At 42.7% G+C, this 20,748-nt stretch overlaps 2 protein-coding genes across 5 annotated transcripts in view; one reads left to right on the forward strand and one right to left on the reverse strand.

The window, feature by feature from the left end:
- Nucleotides 1–2,733: 2,733 nt before the first annotated feature.
- Nucleotides 2,734–9,733, reverse strand: LOC138357967 (uncharacterized). Of its 2 annotated transcripts, XR_011225175.1 has the most exons (3): nucleotides 9,251–9,733; nucleotides 3,882–8,861; nucleotides 2,734–3,492 (listed from the first exon to the last, which is right to left on the reverse strand). XR_011225175.1 is itself a non-coding variant. In XM_069315176.1 (2 exons), exon 2 carries the CDS (start codon nucleotides 7,587–7,589, stop codon nucleotides 4,626–4,628), a length of 2,964 nt encoding a protein of 987 aa, XP_069171277.1. In that variant the 5' UTR covers nucleotides 7,590–8,861; nucleotides 9,251–9,733; the 3' UTR covers nucleotides 3,531–4,625. The 2 variants fall into 2 exon arrangements, 1 of the variants encoding a protein (XP_069171277.1); XM_069315176.1 differs by lacking the exon at nucleotides 2,734–3,492 and having other exon boundaries at nucleotides 3,531–8,861.
- Nucleotides 9,734–19,360: 9,627 nt separating this feature from the next.
- Brms1 (breast cancer metastasis-suppressor 1-like protein) overlaps nucleotides 19,361–20,748 on the forward strand; it is a 51,968-nt gene continuing 50,580 nt past the window's right edge. Inside the window, exons 1-2 of one of the 3 annotated variants that reach the window (XM_045766524.2) lie at nucleotides 19,361–19,828; nucleotides 20,593–20,683. In XM_045766524.2, coding sequence (XP_045622480.1) covers nucleotides 19,684–19,828; nucleotides 20,593–20,683 — 236 coding nt within the window. In that variant the 5' untranslated portion in view covers nucleotides 19,361–19,683. The remainder of the gene's footprint in view (nucleotides 19,829–20,592; nucleotides 20,684–20,748) is intronic. The other 2 variants (XM_045766523.2, XR_006774738.2) reach the window with 2 other exon arrangements.

Here is a 20,748-nt window from a genome sequence, read left to right on the forward strand (position 1 = left end):
GGATGAGCTCAATCGGGCTAAGAAAAACTCCAAGGATACATCCCCTGGAGCCGACAAAATAACCTATAAAATGATTAGAAACCTCGGCCCAGAGGGAGACGCTGCATACCTAAGGTTAATTAATTTAGCCTGGACTTCTCAAACTAGACCTTCTGCTTGGAATAGAGCAGACATAGTGCCGATCCCAAAACCCAAAGATCCAGCTAATCCCAGGCCCATCTCTCTCCAAAGCTGTGCAGCCAAGACGGCTGCACAGCTGGCACTCAACAGACTGGAGTGGAAAATGCCTAAACTGCACCATGATATGTATGCCTATAGAAGAGGGGTTGGCACAGTGGAATGTATTGCAACTCTGTTAGCCCACTTGAATGACAGACCAGGAATGCTGATATTCCTGGACGTCGAAAAAGTCTTTGAACTGGCTAGCGCCCCAGCTATTCTCTGCTGCCTCATTGACAAAGAGGTCAGAGGCAACCTGCTCTCCTGGACCAAAAACTGTCTCAAACAGAGAAGCAAGAATAAAACTTCATGGCACAGTCTTTGAGTACAAAAGACATGAAAATGGTACACCGCAAGGAGGTATTCTCAGCCCTCTTTTCTTCAACTGTTTAATGGAAAGAATAATGAGGTTGAAACTCCCACATCACTGCAGGCTGCTAAACTACGCGGACGACTTCGTCATCATCATAAAAGGAAGGGATGCGGCGCGCCTTGCACCCAAATGCTTAGACTGCATCAGTAAAGAGGCAAAACAGATTGGGATCAAACTCAACCCCTCAAAGTCAAAGGCCATGCCCATAAAAATAGTGAAGCCCAACATCCAACTCACAGTACAGGGTCAACCAATTGAATGGGTCGATACCTATCAGTATCTAGGAATCATCCTGGACACACATGAATTTTAATGCTGAGGTCACTTACTTGAGAGAGCGAACTGCGGCCCGGACGGCAATTCTCAGGTCGCTAACCTCCCTTTCTGGAGGAGCCAATCTGCAAGTCCTTCGCACATACTATGTACAGGCAGTCAGATCAGTGATCGATTATGCCGCACCTGCACTCACAAATCTATCATACCAACAGTGGAAAAAGCTTGAAGTTGCCCAAAACAATGCTATGAGAGCCGCACTGGGAGCCCCCATGTGGACCAGGCTTGAAACTCTTAGACTGGAGACGGGTTTGCCCTCTCTACAAGAAAGAATATCACAAAGGACAGCTACAATTGTCAGTAAGATAATTATTTCTTCTGATCCAATCCCAGTACGGCAGGCCTTGGTGGTTGGACTAGGGCAAAACAATGGAAACTCTTGGGCTGCAAGAGCAGGAAAAGTCGTAAACAGACTACATTTAAAAAACATGATTCTTGATAGAGAGGGTGATCATCCACACCCAAATTACACTCCTTCCACGCCGTGGGAAGAGCCTACTTTCAAAATAGTAATAGAAAGTCTCCCAATGAAAAAGGCTGCCTATGATCCGACAATCCTAAGGCGCATAATGGAAGAGCAAATGTATAGCATAGCAGTAGCAGGAGCCACCCACATCTTCACAGACGGATCGGTGGACACAGAATATGAGAGTGCTGGCGCTACTCTTTGCACGGCCAGCGTACAGGCATATTGGAGACTGGGAGGACTAGTATCATCAACCCAAACTTAGCTGTTTGCCATACAACAGGCATTCGCATATGTGATTGCACAAAACACTCAAAATGCAATCATACACACAGACTCAAAAGCTGCACTTCAAAAACTAGGACAAAAACAGTGGAAAGATAATGTGGAAATAATTACCACCATTTTGTATCTTGGAGCAGTCGCTAAAGGCAAAGAACTCAACATAACTTTAAACTGGATCCCATCCCATATTGGAATCCCATTAAATTAAAAAGCTGATGAAATTGCTAAATTGGCAACTCGTCATCCAGTGATACATAAAACAATTCAACCCAGCCTAGAGAACATAAAAAACATCATCACCAAAAAACTCTCACATCTCAACAAAGCCGACCTACACCAGAGAATAGTTGAAGGTTCGCCATCTGCAACATGGTATCTTCAGGCAACCAAATTAGAAAGGTTAAATATCCCAAAAGGAATCCACAGGGAAATAGCAGTTAGGTTATATAGACTACGTCTAGGCAGTTTCAGGTAACACGGGCTATGGTGAGCCCGTAGTGCCTTCATGATCAGTTGTATCCAGACCACGGTTGTGTGCGGTCGCTAGGTTGGCGCTCTTTGCGTCCGCTGATTGGTGGGAGGTGGAGTATTGCCCCACACTCTTCGTTTTTGCACGTGGTGATACAGGATATTGTGCATTTGTTCTCGATTATTGACAGCGTCGAAGAAATGGCTGAGGCGTATTATATAGACTGTGGGTTGGTTGGTGTAGTCGTCGTTGATCCTCCTCTATGGACAACCCAACCCACAACTCGGTAGAGTGCTTATACTAGGAGATCACCCTTGGCGCTTCTGGCTCTTGGAGAGGGGCTCAACGTCACACGTTCAGGGGATGCGGCTCCAACACTTAGCCTCGTCGTCACGTGCACACACCCACTCGAGCCGCTGTGACTCCCCACTCTCTCCTTATGAGATATGATCTCCTCAATCCCCCTATGACTTACTAGTATTACCTCCTACCCTGTCCACAGCAGTGGTTCATGGTTCTTTCTCTCTCTCTCTCTCCTTCTTTACTACCTCCTGGGAAGCCTCACTAGGACAAGGGCAAACACCAGCAAATTGTGACACATTTACTGAAGAAAGCACATACACGATACATACACACATATAATAATAATGAATCCTATACTCTATAATATCACAATCAGGTTGCACTCCAATACCATCAGAACTCTATTATCAGCTTATCAAGTGGTATCCTACCTCCTGGTTCACCACCTGATACTATTAACTTCCTCAAGTTGGTCAAACCTACACACTGTTGCACCATCAGCAAGATAACATATATATATAGAAAACCAGCATTTGAATGCAATAACATATACCAGTATAAATGTTCATTGATACTTCAGTATAAAAAAAAAACTCCTTGACGCAAGAATGCCAACAGTCACTCACCTCTCACTGCGTCTTGCACGCTAATGACAACCAAACACTATCAACTCCCTACTAGTAATCCACCAGAACTTCCCCTTCCACCTCTGGAAGTTCACTACCCTATTTCTTTAGGTTCTTCCGGGCTTCACTACCAGGATCCTCTGCAGCTCCTCCAGGCTGCTATCATGAAGTTTCCTTGAGCAACTACGGTGCTTCACCCTTCTGCTAGGCTCCTCCACAGCTCTCTTGGCTGCTACACCATGAAGTTTCCTCGAGTAACTATGGTGCTTCACCACCTCTACAGAAGCACGTGACACTCCTCTTCACTGCTGCTTCTCCTCACAGCTCGAGGTCCTCTGCTCCACTACCTTGGAGTCTCATCAGCTACTTCATCTGCTGGCTTCGAAGTTCTCAGCAACTTCTTCCCCAAAAGACAAACCTGCAACCCATCGACACTCCAATAAAATGTTCCCCTTTAACACATAAACAAAAAATATTCACACAATATGTTTGCCTCAAACCTCTATCTGTTCTCTACATACAGTGAGAGTGGACTCCCCCGTTTTGGGCGGGTCCATACTCCACCTCGCCTGGTGGCGGTCCTCACTCGCTGGGAGGGTCTTCCTCCATCCGGAGCCGGCTCCCTCAGTCGTCCGCCAGCGCTCAGAGAGGACGGACGTCGCTCCGTGTTCCTCCCTCTTCACTCTCTTATTTCAGGCTTTCTGCCTTATTAAAACATGTCTAACTTATAAATAAACATCGCTACTGTCGCTGGGCACACGACCAACTACAATGCAATCACTATGAACTGGCGTATATCGTGCTTACCACAGATTAACTGGTCGAGGGCGCTTTTCCTCTGACGGCGCCTGGTCAGGGCGCTCCACACAGCCCACAATAATGCCTCCGGGCGGCTTAATATTCACTAATTATCGTCCACGACTTGAGACCACACGTCCCCAGCTCGATTCCACAGCTGGCACGTCTGCACACTTCTCTTCTCTTAGAGATATATCACTAGGGGTTCCCTTCTGACGGGAGCTCAACGAAGCGCGGCTTCCCCCTGCGATGTCTGGCACTCAAGTGAGGTCAAGGTCCTCCAGAAGCGAGCCTCAAGCCTCCAGCAAAATGTCCACATCTCCTAGCCAGTCATTTATCTATTTTCTTCTGCATTGCCCATAATCTCAAACTGTTACACATATCCAACCAGCCATTTTTCATATGGGTTATCACCTCAATATTTGCTAGACCTTCTAGTTAGGTCAGGCTTGCTGAATAACTCTCAAGAAGGGAGACTCGTTTCTCCTGCAGGCTGAGATCATAACACTCCCCTCCCCTTATTTTTGAGAGTTATTCCAGTGGCAAAGCTCGGGATAATACATCCGCCACCACGCTGTCTCGTTCTTCACCCCATATACTCTCTTAGGAGTCTACAAATAATTCGTTGCACCTTGCAACATCCGGCTCACAACTCTCCAGAAACATGGTCTTCTCACAAACGATTTGACCTCTCTGGCACCTCTTGGCTAGGCTGTCCTCCTTGGACGCCTGCAATCCATTGGTCCACTCTACTTACTGTCTCCACCCTCCGTTTCCTCGTCTTCTTCTCTTCCCGTCCAGAGTCAGACATCTACTGTCTGTACCTCCTCTGTCGTCTTCACACTTCCATCTACTGCCGTTATACTTCCGCCTCCTGTCATCATACTTCACTTCCTCGTCTTCACCGACGATCCTCCCTTGCGTCTCCTCATTTATCTGAGACCTCATCCTGTTCGACTCCCACCGAGTCCTCGGCTTTCTTCTACTCCTCCATGCTTGTATCCTCATCCTCTTCTCACACTTTTCACTTCTATACCACTCCATTTCTTCTCCTTCGACTCTTCTTCGTTCCCTAAAAGTTTCTTCGAGCACTGCACTACATCCAACAGCACTCGACCATACATGTCGCTTTGCCTCTCCCAGAGTGCTCGTAAGCATCTCTCCACACATACTGTCTCTTCTCCTTTCATTTTCTCGGCTACTACTCTTCTTCATTATCTCTACTCTACGTTTTCTGTGAAACATGTCAACTCCTGACATCTCAAACAACTTAACTCTACTACCCAAATGCCTCTGTGCTCGTGGACAACTTGACGCTCTACTCTCGTCCTCAGTCTGTCCACATCTTTCCTCATTCCTACTCAGCACAGTTGCATTCGCCTTCCGACTCTCAATTTCAGCAGTCTGGGCTCTCTTCAGGTCAACTCTCTTCACAGTATTCTTCTTCGGCTGGGTCATCCTCACTTTTGACCTCACCGAGACTTCATTTTTCTGGGCTGGACCTTCATCAAACAGCCGTGCTATATCTACATCGATCTCTTCCACTGGCTGAATCGACACTGTATCATCTTCTCCAGCGTCTTCCTTGTCGGCCACCTCTGCCTTCATCACTACCGAGACGGGGTACTCAATGGCTTGGCGGTCTCCTGACTCATTTCCTCGGATGTCAGTCAGGTTCACACTCTCAGGTGTCCCACCCGTGCAGTGGCCTTCTGGGCACTCCTCTGGCACAGTCTCCGCTATGACTCTTGTCAACACCTTTGTCCCGCACAAGTCATTCCCCAGGATCACTTGGACTCCTGGAACAGGTATGTCGGGGCATACTCCCAACATCACCTCCGCCGACACATATTCCGACCTTAGCTGGACAGTACAAATGGGCATGTCACTTTCAGACAACAACCCATATACTTTCATCCTACTCCTGCCAGCTAATCGTCGATCATTCCTAATCAGGCTTCTCGCAATCAAGCTCTGATTAGCTCCGGTATCTCTTAAGATACCAACTTCTACCTCAGGTTGGCTTCCTATTCTGATCCAACCTTTGCTCATGAACGGCCTATACCTCTCGTTCACTAAGTTCGCTCTCTGTGGTTTGTCTCGGAACACATTAGTATATTTACCTCGGGGGTCACACATGGCCAGGGTCACAACTCTCTTGCCCTGCCGACAATCTCGCATCATGTGACCCAATCCGTTACAATTGTAACATCTCATCTGGGAAAAATCTCTTCTATATGTACCAAAGCGGCTCTGACTCTGCCCACTCGTATTGGGGTTCCTCGGGCCAGACGTACTACTCGTACTCTGTGGAGCTTTACTGGACTCTTGATTTCCCGGATACCGATCAGTTTCTCGTTTAGCTCCTCCATCTTCACTTTCAGATGAAGTGCGCGACCTACTCTTCTGAGCTTTAGGGTACTTACTTTTATCTGCCCATTTATCAAAATTTTTCTCACCCCAGACTCTTCTGGGTTTCTCATAATTTCTTCCTCCCCAGACTCCATTGGATCTGCCATTGCTGCATCTCGCCTCACTTCTCACTCTGTTCTCCCTCAAGCTCTTGTATGCTTCAGTAATCATATCCGCCCTATCTGCGGCATCTTTCACCTCCATTATCCCTGCTTCTTGGATCTTGAACTTTGTTTCGGGATGCATCATCTCCAAGAACTTCTCCATGACCATCAGTTGCTTCAGGTCAGCGTAAGATCCAACTCCAGCAGCCTCAATCCACTTCTGGAATCGTCTTTCCAGATCCCTTGCTGTCTCAGCAAACGTACATGCTCCAACTTTGATCATTTCTCTGAAGCGCTTCCTATAAGCTTCTGGGGTTAACTGAAACGAGCGCAATATGCTGCTCTTTACTGTGGCGTAATCCTGGCACTCTTCCAGTGACAATTGGGTGTATGCCTCCCTGGCTGCACCGGTCAATCTTAACTGGACCAGCTGGGCCCATTCCTCCTGTGGCCACTCCTTGATGCTGGCTACTTTTTCAAAGTGCTCGAAAAAGCTCTCTGCCTCTTCGGGAACAAACAAGGGAATGTCCTTCTCCCTAACCCTAACATCTGGTGGGTGTGATACCTGGGTGGTGCTCTCTGGCAACCCATGTTCAATCCTTTGCTCAGCCAAGGTTCTGTTCGCTTCTATCTGCATTTGTTTTGTTCTCTCTTTTTCTTTTTCGACCTCTAGTCTTGCTTTCTCTTTTTCTTTCTCTTGTTCCAACTCCAGTTCCCTTACTCTGGTTTTCTCTTTTTCTACTTCCAGTTTGGTTTTCTCTTTTTCTACTTCCAGTCTGGTTTTCTCTTTTTCCTTCTCGGCTTCATTTTTCATCTGGAGTTCTAATTTCATCTTTTCCAGCTGGAACTGTCTCTCCTTGTCCTCACGCTGCATCTGGAGCTCTAACTGGAATCTCTCCAAGCTCCTATTCCGGCTACTCCTACTACTGCGGCTACTCTTGCTGCTCCTACTCGATCCCTGGGATCTCACTTCATCCTGCCCATCATCCTCCTTTCCACTTTCAGCTCCTTTTTGGGCTCCTTGCTCTGCTGCTTCACTTCTGGCTCTCAACTGCCTCAGGATCTCATCCTTCATCCCAGCTACTTTAGATGCTTTCAACCTAATGCCACATTTTTCTGCTATTTGTTTCAATTGATCCCTCGTGCAACCTTCCAAGTCCTCGGGCTTGCCTGACTCCACAAACGTTTGCACCTTATCCATCTTTGTCCTGTGAGTCTTCCCAAGAGAGAGAATATACACCTGCGGTCACACAGTTTATTTCAGCAAGGGTGTACAAATCCACTCTTGGACAGGGTGTGGGTGTGTCAGTTCACTCTCCCGGACACAGGCCCCCAATTTATTATATAGACTGTGGGTTGGTTGGTGTAGTCGTCGTTGATCCTCCTCTATGGACAACCCAACCCACAACTCGGTAGAGTGCTTATACTAGGAGATCACCCTTGGCGCTTCTGGCTCTTGGAGAGGGGCTCAACGTCACACGTTCAGGGGATGCGGCTCCAACACTTAGCCTCGTCGTCACGTGCACACACCCACTCGAGCCGCTGTGACTCCCCACTCTCTCCTTATGAGATATGATCTCCTCAATCCCCCTATGACTTACTAGTATTACCTCCTACCCTGTCCACAGCAGTGGTTCATGGTTCTTTCTCTCTCTCTCTCTCCTTCTTTACTACCTCCTGGGAAGCCTCACTAGGACAAGGGCAAACACCAGCAAATTGTGACACATTTACTGAAGAAAGCACATACACGATACATACACACATATAATAATAATGAATCCTATACTCTATAATATCACAATCAGGTTGCACTCCAATACCATCAGAACTCTATTATCAGCTTATCAAGTGGTATCCTACCTCCTGGTTCACCACCTGATACTATTAACTTCCTCAAGTTGGTCAAACCTACACACTGTTGCACCATCAGCAAGATAACATATATATATAGAAAACCAGCATTTGAATGCAATAACATATACCAGTATAAATGTTCATTGATACTTCAGTATAAAAAAAAAACTCCTTGACGCAAGAATGCCAACAGTCACTCACCTCTCACTGCGTCTTGCACGCTAATGACAACCAAACACTATCAACTCCCTACTAGTAATCCACCAGAACTTCCCCTTCCACCTCTGGAAGTTCACTACCCTATTTCTTTAGGTTCTTCCGGGCTTCACTACCAGGATCCTCTGCAGCTCCTCCAGGCTGCTATCATGAAGTTTCCTTGAGCAACTACGGTGCTTCACCCTTCTGCTAGGCTCCTCCACAGCTCTCTTGGCTGCTACACCATGAAGTTTCCTCGAGTAACTATGGTGCTTCACCACCTCTACAGAAGCACGTGACACTCCTCTTCACTGCTGCTTCTCCTCACAGCTCGAGGTCCTCTGCTCCACTACCTTGGAGTCTCATCAGCTACTTCATCTGCTGGCTTCGAAGTTCTCAGCAACTTCTTCCCCAAAAGACAAACCTGCAACCCATCGACACTCCAATAAAATGTTCCCCTTTAACACATAAACAAAAAATATTCACACAATATGTTTGCCTCAAACCTCTATCTGTTCTCTACATACAGTGAGAGTGGACTCCCCCGTTTTGGGCGGGTCCATACTCCACCTCGCCTGGTGGCGGTCCTCACTCGCTGGGAGGGTCTTCCTCCATCCGGAGCCGGCTCCCTCAGTCGTCCGCCAGCGCTCAGAGAGGACGGACGTCGCTCCGTGTTCCTCCCTCTTCACTCTCTTATTTCAGGCTTTCTGCCTTATTAAAACATGTCTAACTTATAAATAAACATCGCTACTGTCGCTGGGCACACGACCAACTACAATGCAATCACTATGAACTGGCGTATATCGTGCTTACCACAGATTAACTGGTCGAGGGCGCTTTTCCTCTGACGGCGCCTGGTCAGGGCGCTCCACACAGCCCACAATAATGCCTCCGGGCGGCTTAATATTCACTAATTATCGTCCACGACTTGAGACCACACGTCCCCAGCTCGATTCCACAGCTGGCACGTCTGCACACTTCTCTTCTCTTAGAGATATATCACTAGGGGTTCCCTTCTGACGGGAGCTCAACGAAGCGCGGCTTCCCCCTGCGATGTCTGGCACTCAAGTGAGGTCAAGGTCCTCCAGAAGCGAGCCTCAAGCCTCCAGCAAAATGTCCACATCTCCTAGCCAGTCATTTATCTATTTTCTTCTGCATTGCCCATAATCTCAAACTGTTACACATATCCAACCAGCCATTTTTCATATGGGTTATCACCTCAATATTTGCTAGACCTTCTAGTTAGGTCAGGCTTGCTGAATAACTCTCAAGAAGGGAGACTCGTTTCTCCTGCAGGCTGAGATCATAACAGGCGGTATGCCTAAGTGGTAGTGAGGAGGACAGACAATATGATAACCGACCGTTTGAAGTAGTAGTGAACAAAAAGAAACGGAGAAATAATAACAGACAGCGAGACAGTGAGAGTGACGATGAGATTGCAAAGAGACCAAAGAATGAGACCCTACTCAGCAAGACAAGCAAGACAAGACAAGAAGGAAGAGGCTGTTGTTCCCTACAACATGCCATTTGAATTTCCACCAAAAGCTAGAGTGGACGGTACGTCTGGCTAAACAATGTTTGGAATACGAACCACTTTTCAAGGAGGGTCTTCACCGGCCCTACATAACAGTTGGGACTGAACAGGCCGTGGAACGCCTCACGACGGTTGGTTTTGAGAATGTAATGATGGTTCCTCCAGAAGAAGGTATGTTGCACACAAAGATCATAGTTTTCAAGTTTCCAACTTATTTGGATCCTGACTGTCTTCTTCTTAACAATGATAATGTTGTCTGGGTAAAGAGGAACAGTGTTCGTGGTGACAAACGAAGCCAGATTGTTGCCTTGGTAAAGGGTGAGGCGCCGGAGAAAATTTTTGTGCAAGGACTAGGCTATAGGAACGTTGCAAAATACGTTGAGGAGCCCATACTGTGCATGAAGTGTTCACGTTGGGGACATATGGCATGGAAATGCCAGTTTGACCCCAGGTGTCGGTATTGTGGGAAAAAACACGACTCGCGAGAGTGTAGAGTCAAGATTGAAAGAAGTGAAAAAATCATCCCATTTTGTTGCAACTGTCGAGGCAGCCACAATGCTGGTTCCTCTCTATGCCCCATGAAGCCTCATCTGAAAGAGACTAGAACGGGTCCTACAAGCAGGATAGATGTATCCTCGCAGCAAGGAAAAATTGTGCAAGAGGAACATGGAGGAAACAGTTGGAAACCAACGGCAGCCCCTATGATGAATGTGTGGGAAAAAGGGACGGAGAAAGTAAAGGCGAGCTTAGGGAAAGTACATCATGCAGTGGAAAAACTGAAACCTTGTGACGACAAGGTTCAGGACAATATGGTCACCTCTGAGGTTGGTAATCAAATTTTGGAGTATCTAAAAAAACTAGATAAGAGGATTGAGGCATTGGAAAAATTGGCTATGGAAGGTGGACGGGGTGAAGATGGTGGTGAAACAGGACGTGTAATTGAAAGTAAAACGGGACGTGAAATGGAAAGTAAAACGTGCGTAGAAGAAAGTAATGATGTGCATGAGGTAACGATGATAGAGGATAGTCAGGAGAATACACTTTCTAGTAGTGTTAGCGGTGTTCAACCTCCTGTTGTGACAAATGGTGAAAGAACGGTTAAAGTAAAACAGGTTACAGAAATAACAAAGAAAATAGATATGAAAAATATTACCTTCGATGTTAGTAGTAGTTGTGAAGGTGAGGAGAAAGAAAAAATGTTACGGTGTTGGAAGGAAGTTTCTAAGGTATTCTCGTATCTCATGGAATGTGACGGACAGGGCAAAGGTAGTTTTATTATTAATCATGGATGAAAGTAAATTGAGAATATTATCTTGGAACGTTAATGGAATAAAAACTAGAGCGGTGGATGTACACTATTATACTCTTAGAGAGGATATTGACATAGTAGCACTCCAGGAAACTGGGGATAGGGATGGTAGCATACTGAGGCTAAATGGCGATTGATTGATTGATGAAGATTAAGCCACCAAAAAGGTGGCACGGGCATGAATAGCCCGTAAGTGGTGGCCCTTTTGAGCCATTACCAGTATCAAGAGCTGATACTGGAGATCTGGGGAGGTGCGAATGCACCCTGCGTGACGGGAGATGTCTCCCTTGTTAATGTGTTAAGATGAAGATGAAGCCACCCAAAAGGTGGCATGGGCATAAATAGCCCGTAAGTGGTGGCCCTTTTGAGCCATCACCAGTATCAATAGATGATACTGGAGATCTGTGGAGGCGCGACTGCACCCTGCGTGACGGGAGATGTCTCCCGGACCAAGTCGTGACCAGATGGTGTGTGGGCTAAATGGCTATAGAGGCTTTCACTTATATGCTGATGGAGGAACTAGGGGGGTCTCATGTTATGTCAAAAGTACCATACCTGCCGAGATAACTGGAATCCCTCAGAGATATAGAGGTATTAAAAGTATTAGCTTGCGGATACAATTAAAGGACCGAGAGTTAAATTTCATTAATCTATACATCTCTGATAGCTCCCTTGATTTACGATACTTGCCAGATTCCTTCTTTTCTGAAGATACACTTGTGGTAGGGGATTTTAATGCCAGACACCCAGCTTTAGGATCAATGGGTAAAGCAAATAGGAATGGTTGCAGATGGTACCAGTTTTTGCAGGAACATGAAGATGTTCAACTGCTGGGCGAGCCCTCTCCTACTCATTTGAGGGGAGGGAGATTAGATTATGCTTGTTTAATAAATGCTGAAGGCATAGAGGGGAATTGTCTTACTGTGGATGAAATGCTAAGTTGCATTACATCCACAGTAATGATTTACATGATTTTGCATTACAAATACAGCTTAAACTAGATAAAAAGCATGCCTGCCTTCAGAGGAAAAGGTTAAAGTTTAATGAGGGAGAATTAAGGGGGTCTTGTTGGCCATATTAAGTCTTGGTATGATACTTATAAGCCGGTTTCGGCAGAAGCATTTTATGAAGATTTAATTAAGGAGGTAGATGTATTTAATGCAACATTGACCCGGAAACCATCTAGTATAAAAAGGCATCCCCCCAGAAAAGAAAATTATACACATGACAAGATGCTTAAGGGGTGGACATTAACAATGAGGAGAGCTCACAGAGATTGGAATAGGAATGGTAGGACTGAGGAAGGGAAGAATGCTTTACTGGCAGTTGCTAGGCTGTGTGGGGAGAAGAGAAAGGAAATTAGGAGCAAGTATTGGCAGGAATTTGCAGAGAAAGTTAGGAGTAACAGAAACTTGAAGGAAATCTGGCAAGACGTAAATAAAATAAGGGGTAAAAAGCATAATTTTGTTGCACATCCAGACCCGCAAGGAATTGCAAATGGGCTCTTAAATAAATGGGCGAAAGCTGCCAAACTTAGTTCATTACCCGCTGTAACGAGAGAGTCATTAGATTCTTGGAAAGATCTAAGAAAGGATTTTATACTTATAGCAGGTAACAGTGGTGATGTCACTTGCACAGGTATTACCAGAGAAGAACTAATAACGGCGATTAAAGTTGGGAAATCTACCGCACCTGGGGAGGATGGAGTAACTTATGAAATACTTAATGAACTTGCCATTATGACGAAAAGCCCACTTTTAGACCTCTTTAATATTAGTATAAAGAGGGCAGTATTCCCAGTAAATGGAAAAAAGCTATGATCATCCCTATCCCTAAAGCCAATGGAGAGTATAGACCTGTGTCTTTAACCTCGTGTTTTTGTAAAATGATGGAGAGGATCATTTTAAATAGACTTTTATATATAATAGGTGATCAGCTGTCTAGTAATTTGTTCGGGTTCCTCAAAGGAAAAAGTACCTCTGATTGTATTATTAAATGTCTAGCTAATGAAAATGATTATTATAGAATTTTCATTGATTTACAAGGAGCTTTTGATAAAGCCAACAAAGAGGTTATTTTATATGAATTAGCTGGTCTTGGTGTTAAAGGGAGATTATTGCGCTGGATAGGGGATTATCTTTACGAAAGGAAGGCTCAGGTGTGGTATCAAGGTTGTATGTCAGGTGTGAGGTCTTTTGAACTCGGCACACCTCAGGGAGGAGTGTTGAGTCCCACCCTGTGACTAATGAATAAGATAGCATCTGAGAGATACTCAAATGGGGTAACTCCGATCATATATGCCGATGATATTTTGTTTCAGGGCAAAGATATTTCAAAGGTTCAAACAGTGTTGAACAATTTCGGAAACCTGTGTCACCATATGGGATTGGTGGTTAATGAAAACAAAACTAAGTTTGAATGTAGAAGTCGGAGCCCCATTGTTTTGAAAATAAACAGTAAAAATATAGAGAGTTAATATATATAAATATTTAGGCATATATGTTGGATATACCCATGAGAGTTTGGAAGCTGAGATGAACAGACTGTTGGGTCAATGTCGGAAGAGATTACAACCTCTGAAGGCCTTGGCATGATGTGGAAAGGGAGTGGGAGTCGATTGATTGATTGATGAAGATTAAGCCACCCAAGAGGTGGCACGGGCATGAATAGCCCGTAAGTGGTGGCCCTTTTGAGCCATCACCAGTATCAATAGATGATACTGGAGATCTGTGGAGGCGCAACTGCACCCCTGCGTGACGGGAGATGTCTCCCGGACCAAGTGGTGACCAAATGGTGTGATGAGGAAGATTGATTGATTGATGAAGATTAAGCCACCCAAAAGGTGGCACGGGCATGAATAGCCCGTAAGTGGTGGCCATTTTAAGCCATTACCAGTATCAAGAGCTGATACTGGAGATCTGTGGAGGTGCGAATGCACCCTGCATGACGGGAGATGTCTCCCTTGTGAATGTGTTAAGATGAAGATGAAGCCACCCATAAGGTGGCACAGGCATGAATAGCTCGTAAGTGGTGGCCCTTTTGAGCCATCACCAGTATCAATAGATGATACTGGAGATCTGTGGAGGTGCGACTGCACCCTGCGTGACGGGAGATGTCTCCCGGACCAAATGGTGACCAGATGGTGAGTGGGAGTCCCTGTGCTACGAATGATATACTTGAGTACTGTAAGATCTCTTATTGATTATGCTGCACCTGTCATTTCTTGTTTTGGTAAAGGTAGGATGGGCAAGTTGGAGAAGGTACAAAATGAAGCCATGAGAATTATCTTAGGATGCCCAAGAAATGCTATGATTGAGATAATGAGGATGGAGTTGAATCTGCAGAGTATTGGGGATAGAATTTCAGAGATAAATGTAGCCTCTGCCATTAGATTAATGAGAGGTGGGGGAGCTAATGAATTAACCCTCTTGGTTCAAAAGGTGGGAAGTAGTGAACAGTGTATGATGAAGAAGAGAGTATATATGAATAAATTATGCTATAATGTTATAAAGTATGATGTTATTACAGAGTGTATTGCTGTGCCCAAGAGAAAATTTACACCACCATGGGAGGATTGTAATGTAGATGTAGTAATTACTCCCTTGCATAAGAAAAAAAGTATGTATGAAATAGGAGAGCTGAGGGCAACATATGATTGTATAATTAGAAAACTGCCTACAGACAACACTCTACATGTATATTGTGATGGGTCAGTAGCTAGGGATGGGAAGGCAGGATGTGGAGTCTTGATCAGGGAGTACACTGACATCGGCACTGTAGATACTGTTATTGGACGCCGCTTAACTGACAATGTCTCTTCAACGCAGGCTGAACTCCAAGGAGTATTAGCAGGATTGCAGGAAGTAGTCAAATGTGGTAAAAATGCTTGCTTCTTTATTGACAGCAGAGGAGCGTTAGAGTCTTTAAATAGCAGACGCCCAGTATATCAGAATATTGTGATAGAGTGTAGAGAGAATGTTAAGAGACTAGAAAAAACTGGGTATAAAGTAAGATTCATGTGGATCCCTTCACATGTGGGAATACTGTTGAATGAGGTAGTTGATGACATAGCGAAGAGAGCCACTGAAAAAACTCTTGTTGATGTTGTATGTCAGTTAACCTTGAAACAAATAAAAACAAGAATCAAGGTGATTCAGGAGGGTGAAGAAATGATAAAGAGAATGGCAATGGTGGACAGTAGTAACACACTTAAGAATTATTCAATAATAAATACAAATTCGTCCTTCACTTATGGTAAAGGAAAGTCTACTTGGAAGGATTCAATTTACATGAGATTACGATTAGGATATAAATATATATGGCAATACGGTGTTGATGTCAGTGAAAAAGATAAGGAGTGTAAATTATGTAGTATGCCGCACGCCCACACCTTAGAACATTATGTATTAGAGTGTCAACTTATTGAAAACTATAGAAATAAGGAAATAAATAGTGTACCACATCAAATTGTTTGGATGTGTGATAATGGTATAATAGACAGTATACTTAGGAGCTACAAAAATTTTGCCCCAAGAATGTAACAATTATATGCTGTACTTATGGGATTCCTGTAATGTTATTTGTCTATTTGTACTCACTGAATTTGTGCGCCCCTTGAGGGACTTGAAGTAGAGGGGGGTAGAAATAGCCTAAGCTACTCTATCCCTTTGAGATGTATTTATTGCTTATCTCAATAAACATACTTGAAACTTGAAACTACGTCTAGGTTACAGATGCAACTGGGAGATTGGTGAACCCCGACAGAGAGAGTGCATCTTCTGCCAAACTGTCACAGAAAAGCCATTACTTCACTATCTTCTGGAATGTGAAGCAACCAATGACCTTAGAAGAGCTTTAAGAGTTCCTGAATCATGCAGTGGCCACCCTGAAGCCATCAACACAGCCACTCTCCTGGTCAACAAAGGTGTCCAGCAGCTGGACACCCTCATAAAGACTGTGAAGCAGTATCCTCCCCCGCGATAACAGCTTGATGGTTAAATGCAACCTCAGAATACTGAGAAAAAAAATTGTACCACTTACGGGCTATTCATGCCCGTGCCACCTTTTGGGTGGCTTAATCTTTATCAATCAATCAGGATGCTTGGTGGAGCACGAGGTAGACCCGGGAAATTGGGAAGTGTTAATTTGCATGGCATTGATGATACCTGCGGTAGTGGTGTTGTGGGGGTAGAGGCGTCAGATATTCACGATGTCCACGGACTCGTCATTGAATGGCGTGTATTCTACTTCTTCCTAGTAAAATTCATTCTCACTCCCACGTGAGTGAGAATGTATGTCAATGCAACAGAGAGCAAGTAATTATCCAAAGAAGGCACCAAGCCAAGGAGACTGTTGCAACCTAAAGCAAAAATGCTCTGCAAATCAAGGGTCCCAAAATGTGAAACGACCTCCCTAATCACATCAGAGACTGTCCTTCTCTCAACCAGTTTATAAGAGAAACTAACACCTACCTGATAAACTTTATGTAACCTATATTACATCCTAAATGTCAGCCTATATTTTGATGTTATTGAACATTAGTTAATGAAGCTGTAATGTTATTATTTAACATTAATTATTATAACATTATTATTTTATTATATTAATATATATATATATATATATATATATATATATATATATATATATATATATATATATATATTATTTATACTATATATATATATATATTATATATTATATATATTAATTATTTCAACATTAATAATTAATTAACATTAATTATTAAATAACATTAATTATTAATTAGCATTAATTATTAATTAATTCTGTTATCTGCCATATAAAAATTTAATAAAAATTGTATTCCTTCTGTTAAAGCTGTAAGATTAATGTTACAATTTTTGCTGTACCCATCACCATGTAACAATTTTCATTTTATTTTTATTTATCCTTTACCCCAATTCATTATTTTTTTTTTATCTCATTTAGCTTTTAATTTGTTTTCATGCTATGTCCATGTATGGCTTTAGGCATTGTTTTTTCCCTACCCATGATTCATACATTCTTCTTATATCCTATGTATTTATGTTTGTACTTTTGCTTAAATAAAAATTATTATTATTATTATTATTACCTTGTCTTACCTATAAAGCAAGTTTTTTGTTAGATTAGTTCATTTATTTTGACACTCAACCACCACATCTTTCTTTTTAAATTACTTCATTATGGAGTATTGGTATTCCCTCCAATATCTTCAGTCTTACCTTAGTGACAGGCTCCAGTATGTTTATGTGAATGATTCCATTTCTCCCACCCAACCCATCAACATTGGTGTTCCACTAGGCAGCATACTTGGCCCTCTCCTCTTTCTCATCTACATTAATGACCTTCCAAATGCCTCTCAATACCTCAACTCAATTTTATTTGCTGATGACACAACCTTCATTTTCTCCAGTCATAACCCTCTTACTCTGATACAGTGAATACTAAACTAAATAAAGTCCATCTTTGGCTAACTGCTAACAAACTCACCTTTAACTTTGACAAAACCTTCTACGCTTTGTTTGGTAATAAATCCTCAGATCAAATTAATCTAAGAATAAACAATATCCAAATTATTAACAAAGTAGATTGGTAAATTCCTTGGTGTTCTCATGGATAACAAGCTTAATTTCCAGGGCCACATTCAACATATAGCAAAAAGAGTTTCTAAAACTGTTGGCATTCTTTCAAAGATCAGATATTAAGTACTTCGCCCTCTCTCATCTATCCTTATCTCTGGTATTTATGCTTGGGGTTCTACTACCCAAAATCATCTACGTCCTCTAATTACTCAACACAAATCTGCTATTAGAAGAATAACAAACTCTGGCCCCAGAAAGCACTCAACCCCACCGCCCCCTACATAAATCTTTGAATATGTTACACATTAATTCACTGCACATCCTCTCAAGTGTATACTCTCTCTCTCCTTCCCTTTCAGTTTTTTCCCCACACCTTGCCCTAAACACTGTGCGATTAGTGGCTTCAAGCATTGTATGTACTAGCTCTATGTATTAATCCGACATTATGTTTGTAACTCATTTTCAATATATGTACCTTTACCTGAATTCCTAATCTTATCTTATCTTATTATGCATCCCATACTCATCTTGTTAGCGATAGTGGAAAAGGTTACAGAGAAACATAATTGACTCAGGGACTGAACCCCACAATTTATTTAGCTAAGCAAGTTACATTCTTGATGAGCTAGTTACAAAATTCAATGCACATCGTCTGGGCACACACTGTACCTTGTGCTCCCCACTCCGTCAACTCAAACTTTGGTACAATGTATCTCTTAATATTTATTACATACTCTCACAACCCAATGTACCTTCTTGTATATAAATAAATAGATTTCAGTTGTAAGGGGTATGGTTTGCATCTTGTTTTTTCTAATAATAGAAACCTTCCCCTTAACCTGACCCCTTCCACGTGCTATATAGTCTTAATGGTTTGGCGCTTTCCCCCTGATAGTTCTCTTCCCTTCCCTTCTATGATAAGAGTTCGCTTTGTTAACAAACACAGTAATACAAACAGTGCGCTAAGCACTGTTAATGGAAGCGCTAATTATACAAGGATACATACATAGCATATTTGCAATCTTGTAAAGCCACTATCAAATTACAATTAAATTTAAAATTTAAAAAAATAACAGGGTAAAATTATATTTATGAGTAAAATTTTACTATGAGACTGAGGTAGATTCTTACATAAATACTAAATCTGCTGTAATTAGAGAATTATATGATCAGGTGCCATGTATTTATTCAGACGAGAGCAGCAGCGAACATGCACAAACCAGCGTATATACAAACGAAAGGGTATGAATGTATTGTTATCCGAAACTGCAGTCGACGCCTTGACCAGTCCCCTCGAGACCGACCACAAGTACAGTACGATGCCTATTTGAATAATACGTAGAGCGTAATATTCAAATATCACTACAAATTAGTATTATAATAAAATATGATTAAAATAATATACAAATATAATATAATTTTGATATAAATTTCCTACATGTTATTTACGTAGGGTAAATATTAAACCCAGAAATTGTATTGAAACTAGAACCAATTACCAAGTTCTTAGTTTGGACGTTGGGTTTGTTTACAAGTTTCGCGCCTGACCCAAGGCGCCCCTCCGGCAGCTCCGTCACAGTTCCGTCAGTCTCTGGTGGTTGGAATACATTCTCTTGATTCTTTTGGTGCAAAGAAGAATTACCAGTTACTTTACACTCTAGTGGCTTGTGACTCTTTGATGGAATATCCAGCAAACTTACCAAGGAGCCGCAAGGAGTTGATGGCTACGGAGGATGAACTACCTATACGAACCTCTTAGCATAAGATACAAAACGCAAATATTTGGTGTGTAGTTTCCTTAAGTAGGCAGGGCGATATGCCTGGCGTGAAGAGAGTACGGGACAATGATAGGGACGATCACGAGAGTGAGAATGAAGACGGAGACCAGGATTCAGACAGTGACCGCAGTTCTCTGGACGAGTCAATAACGTCTGATGGGTCAGAATCTGATGACTCTTCAGGTTAGAAGAACAATTTTGTTTTTAATTACTGTACTATAATATTATGAAATGAAATGTATTGAAATGTAATCCAATTTATTCAGACTTTGTGAGTTGGGTTCAACACCTCACAACTTGGCACATCAGACCAAGAGCTACATGGGAGATTATACTGCTATACTCAGACATAGATTCATGTACACATGCATGCACACATGTGTATATATATATATATATATATATATATATATATATATATATATATATATATATATATATTTATATTTATATATATATATAAATATATTTATATATATTTATATATATATATATATATATATATATATATATATATATATATATATATATATTTATATTTATTTATTTAGATGCACATATGGATACACAGATGCATGCATGCCTGATGCATAGGAGGGCCTGACAGCTGAGTGGACAGAGCTTTGGATTCGTAGTCCTGAGGTTTTGGGTTCAATGCCTGATGGTGGCGGAAACAAATGGGCAGTTTCTTTCACCCTGATGCCCCTGTTACCTTGCAATAAATAGGTACCTGGGCATTAGAGAGCTGCTAGGGGCTGCTTCCTGGGGGGGTGGGGTGTAACAAAATGGAGGCCTTGTCGAGGACCGGGCCATGGGTATTACTTGGCTGAGTATTACTTGGAACAGAAGTGTGTCATTTCAGTGATTGCAGCTCAGATCTATATAGCACCATAAAAATGGACATAAATCTAGTTAACTTTTGTTGATTTTGTGATTGTATTTTACAGAATTGGATGAGGAGGAATGTGATAGACGACGAGGGGAGTATCTAACAGATCTGTCGGATTTGGAACGACAGTTTTCTTTGCTTAGAGAGCAGTAAGTAAATTTTGTATTATTTTGTAGTTTCCTCTGCATTTTTTATATTGAAACATCAGTGTTCT

Source organism: Procambarus clarkii, chromosome 81 (genome assembly GCF_040958095.1).
Source record: "Procambarus clarkii isolate CNS0578487 chromosome 81, FALCON_Pclarkii_2.0, whole genome shotgun sequence".
In the NCBI taxonomy this organism is placed as follows: Eukaryota; Metazoa; Arthropoda; class Malacostraca; order Decapoda; family Cambaridae; genus Procambarus; species Procambarus clarkii.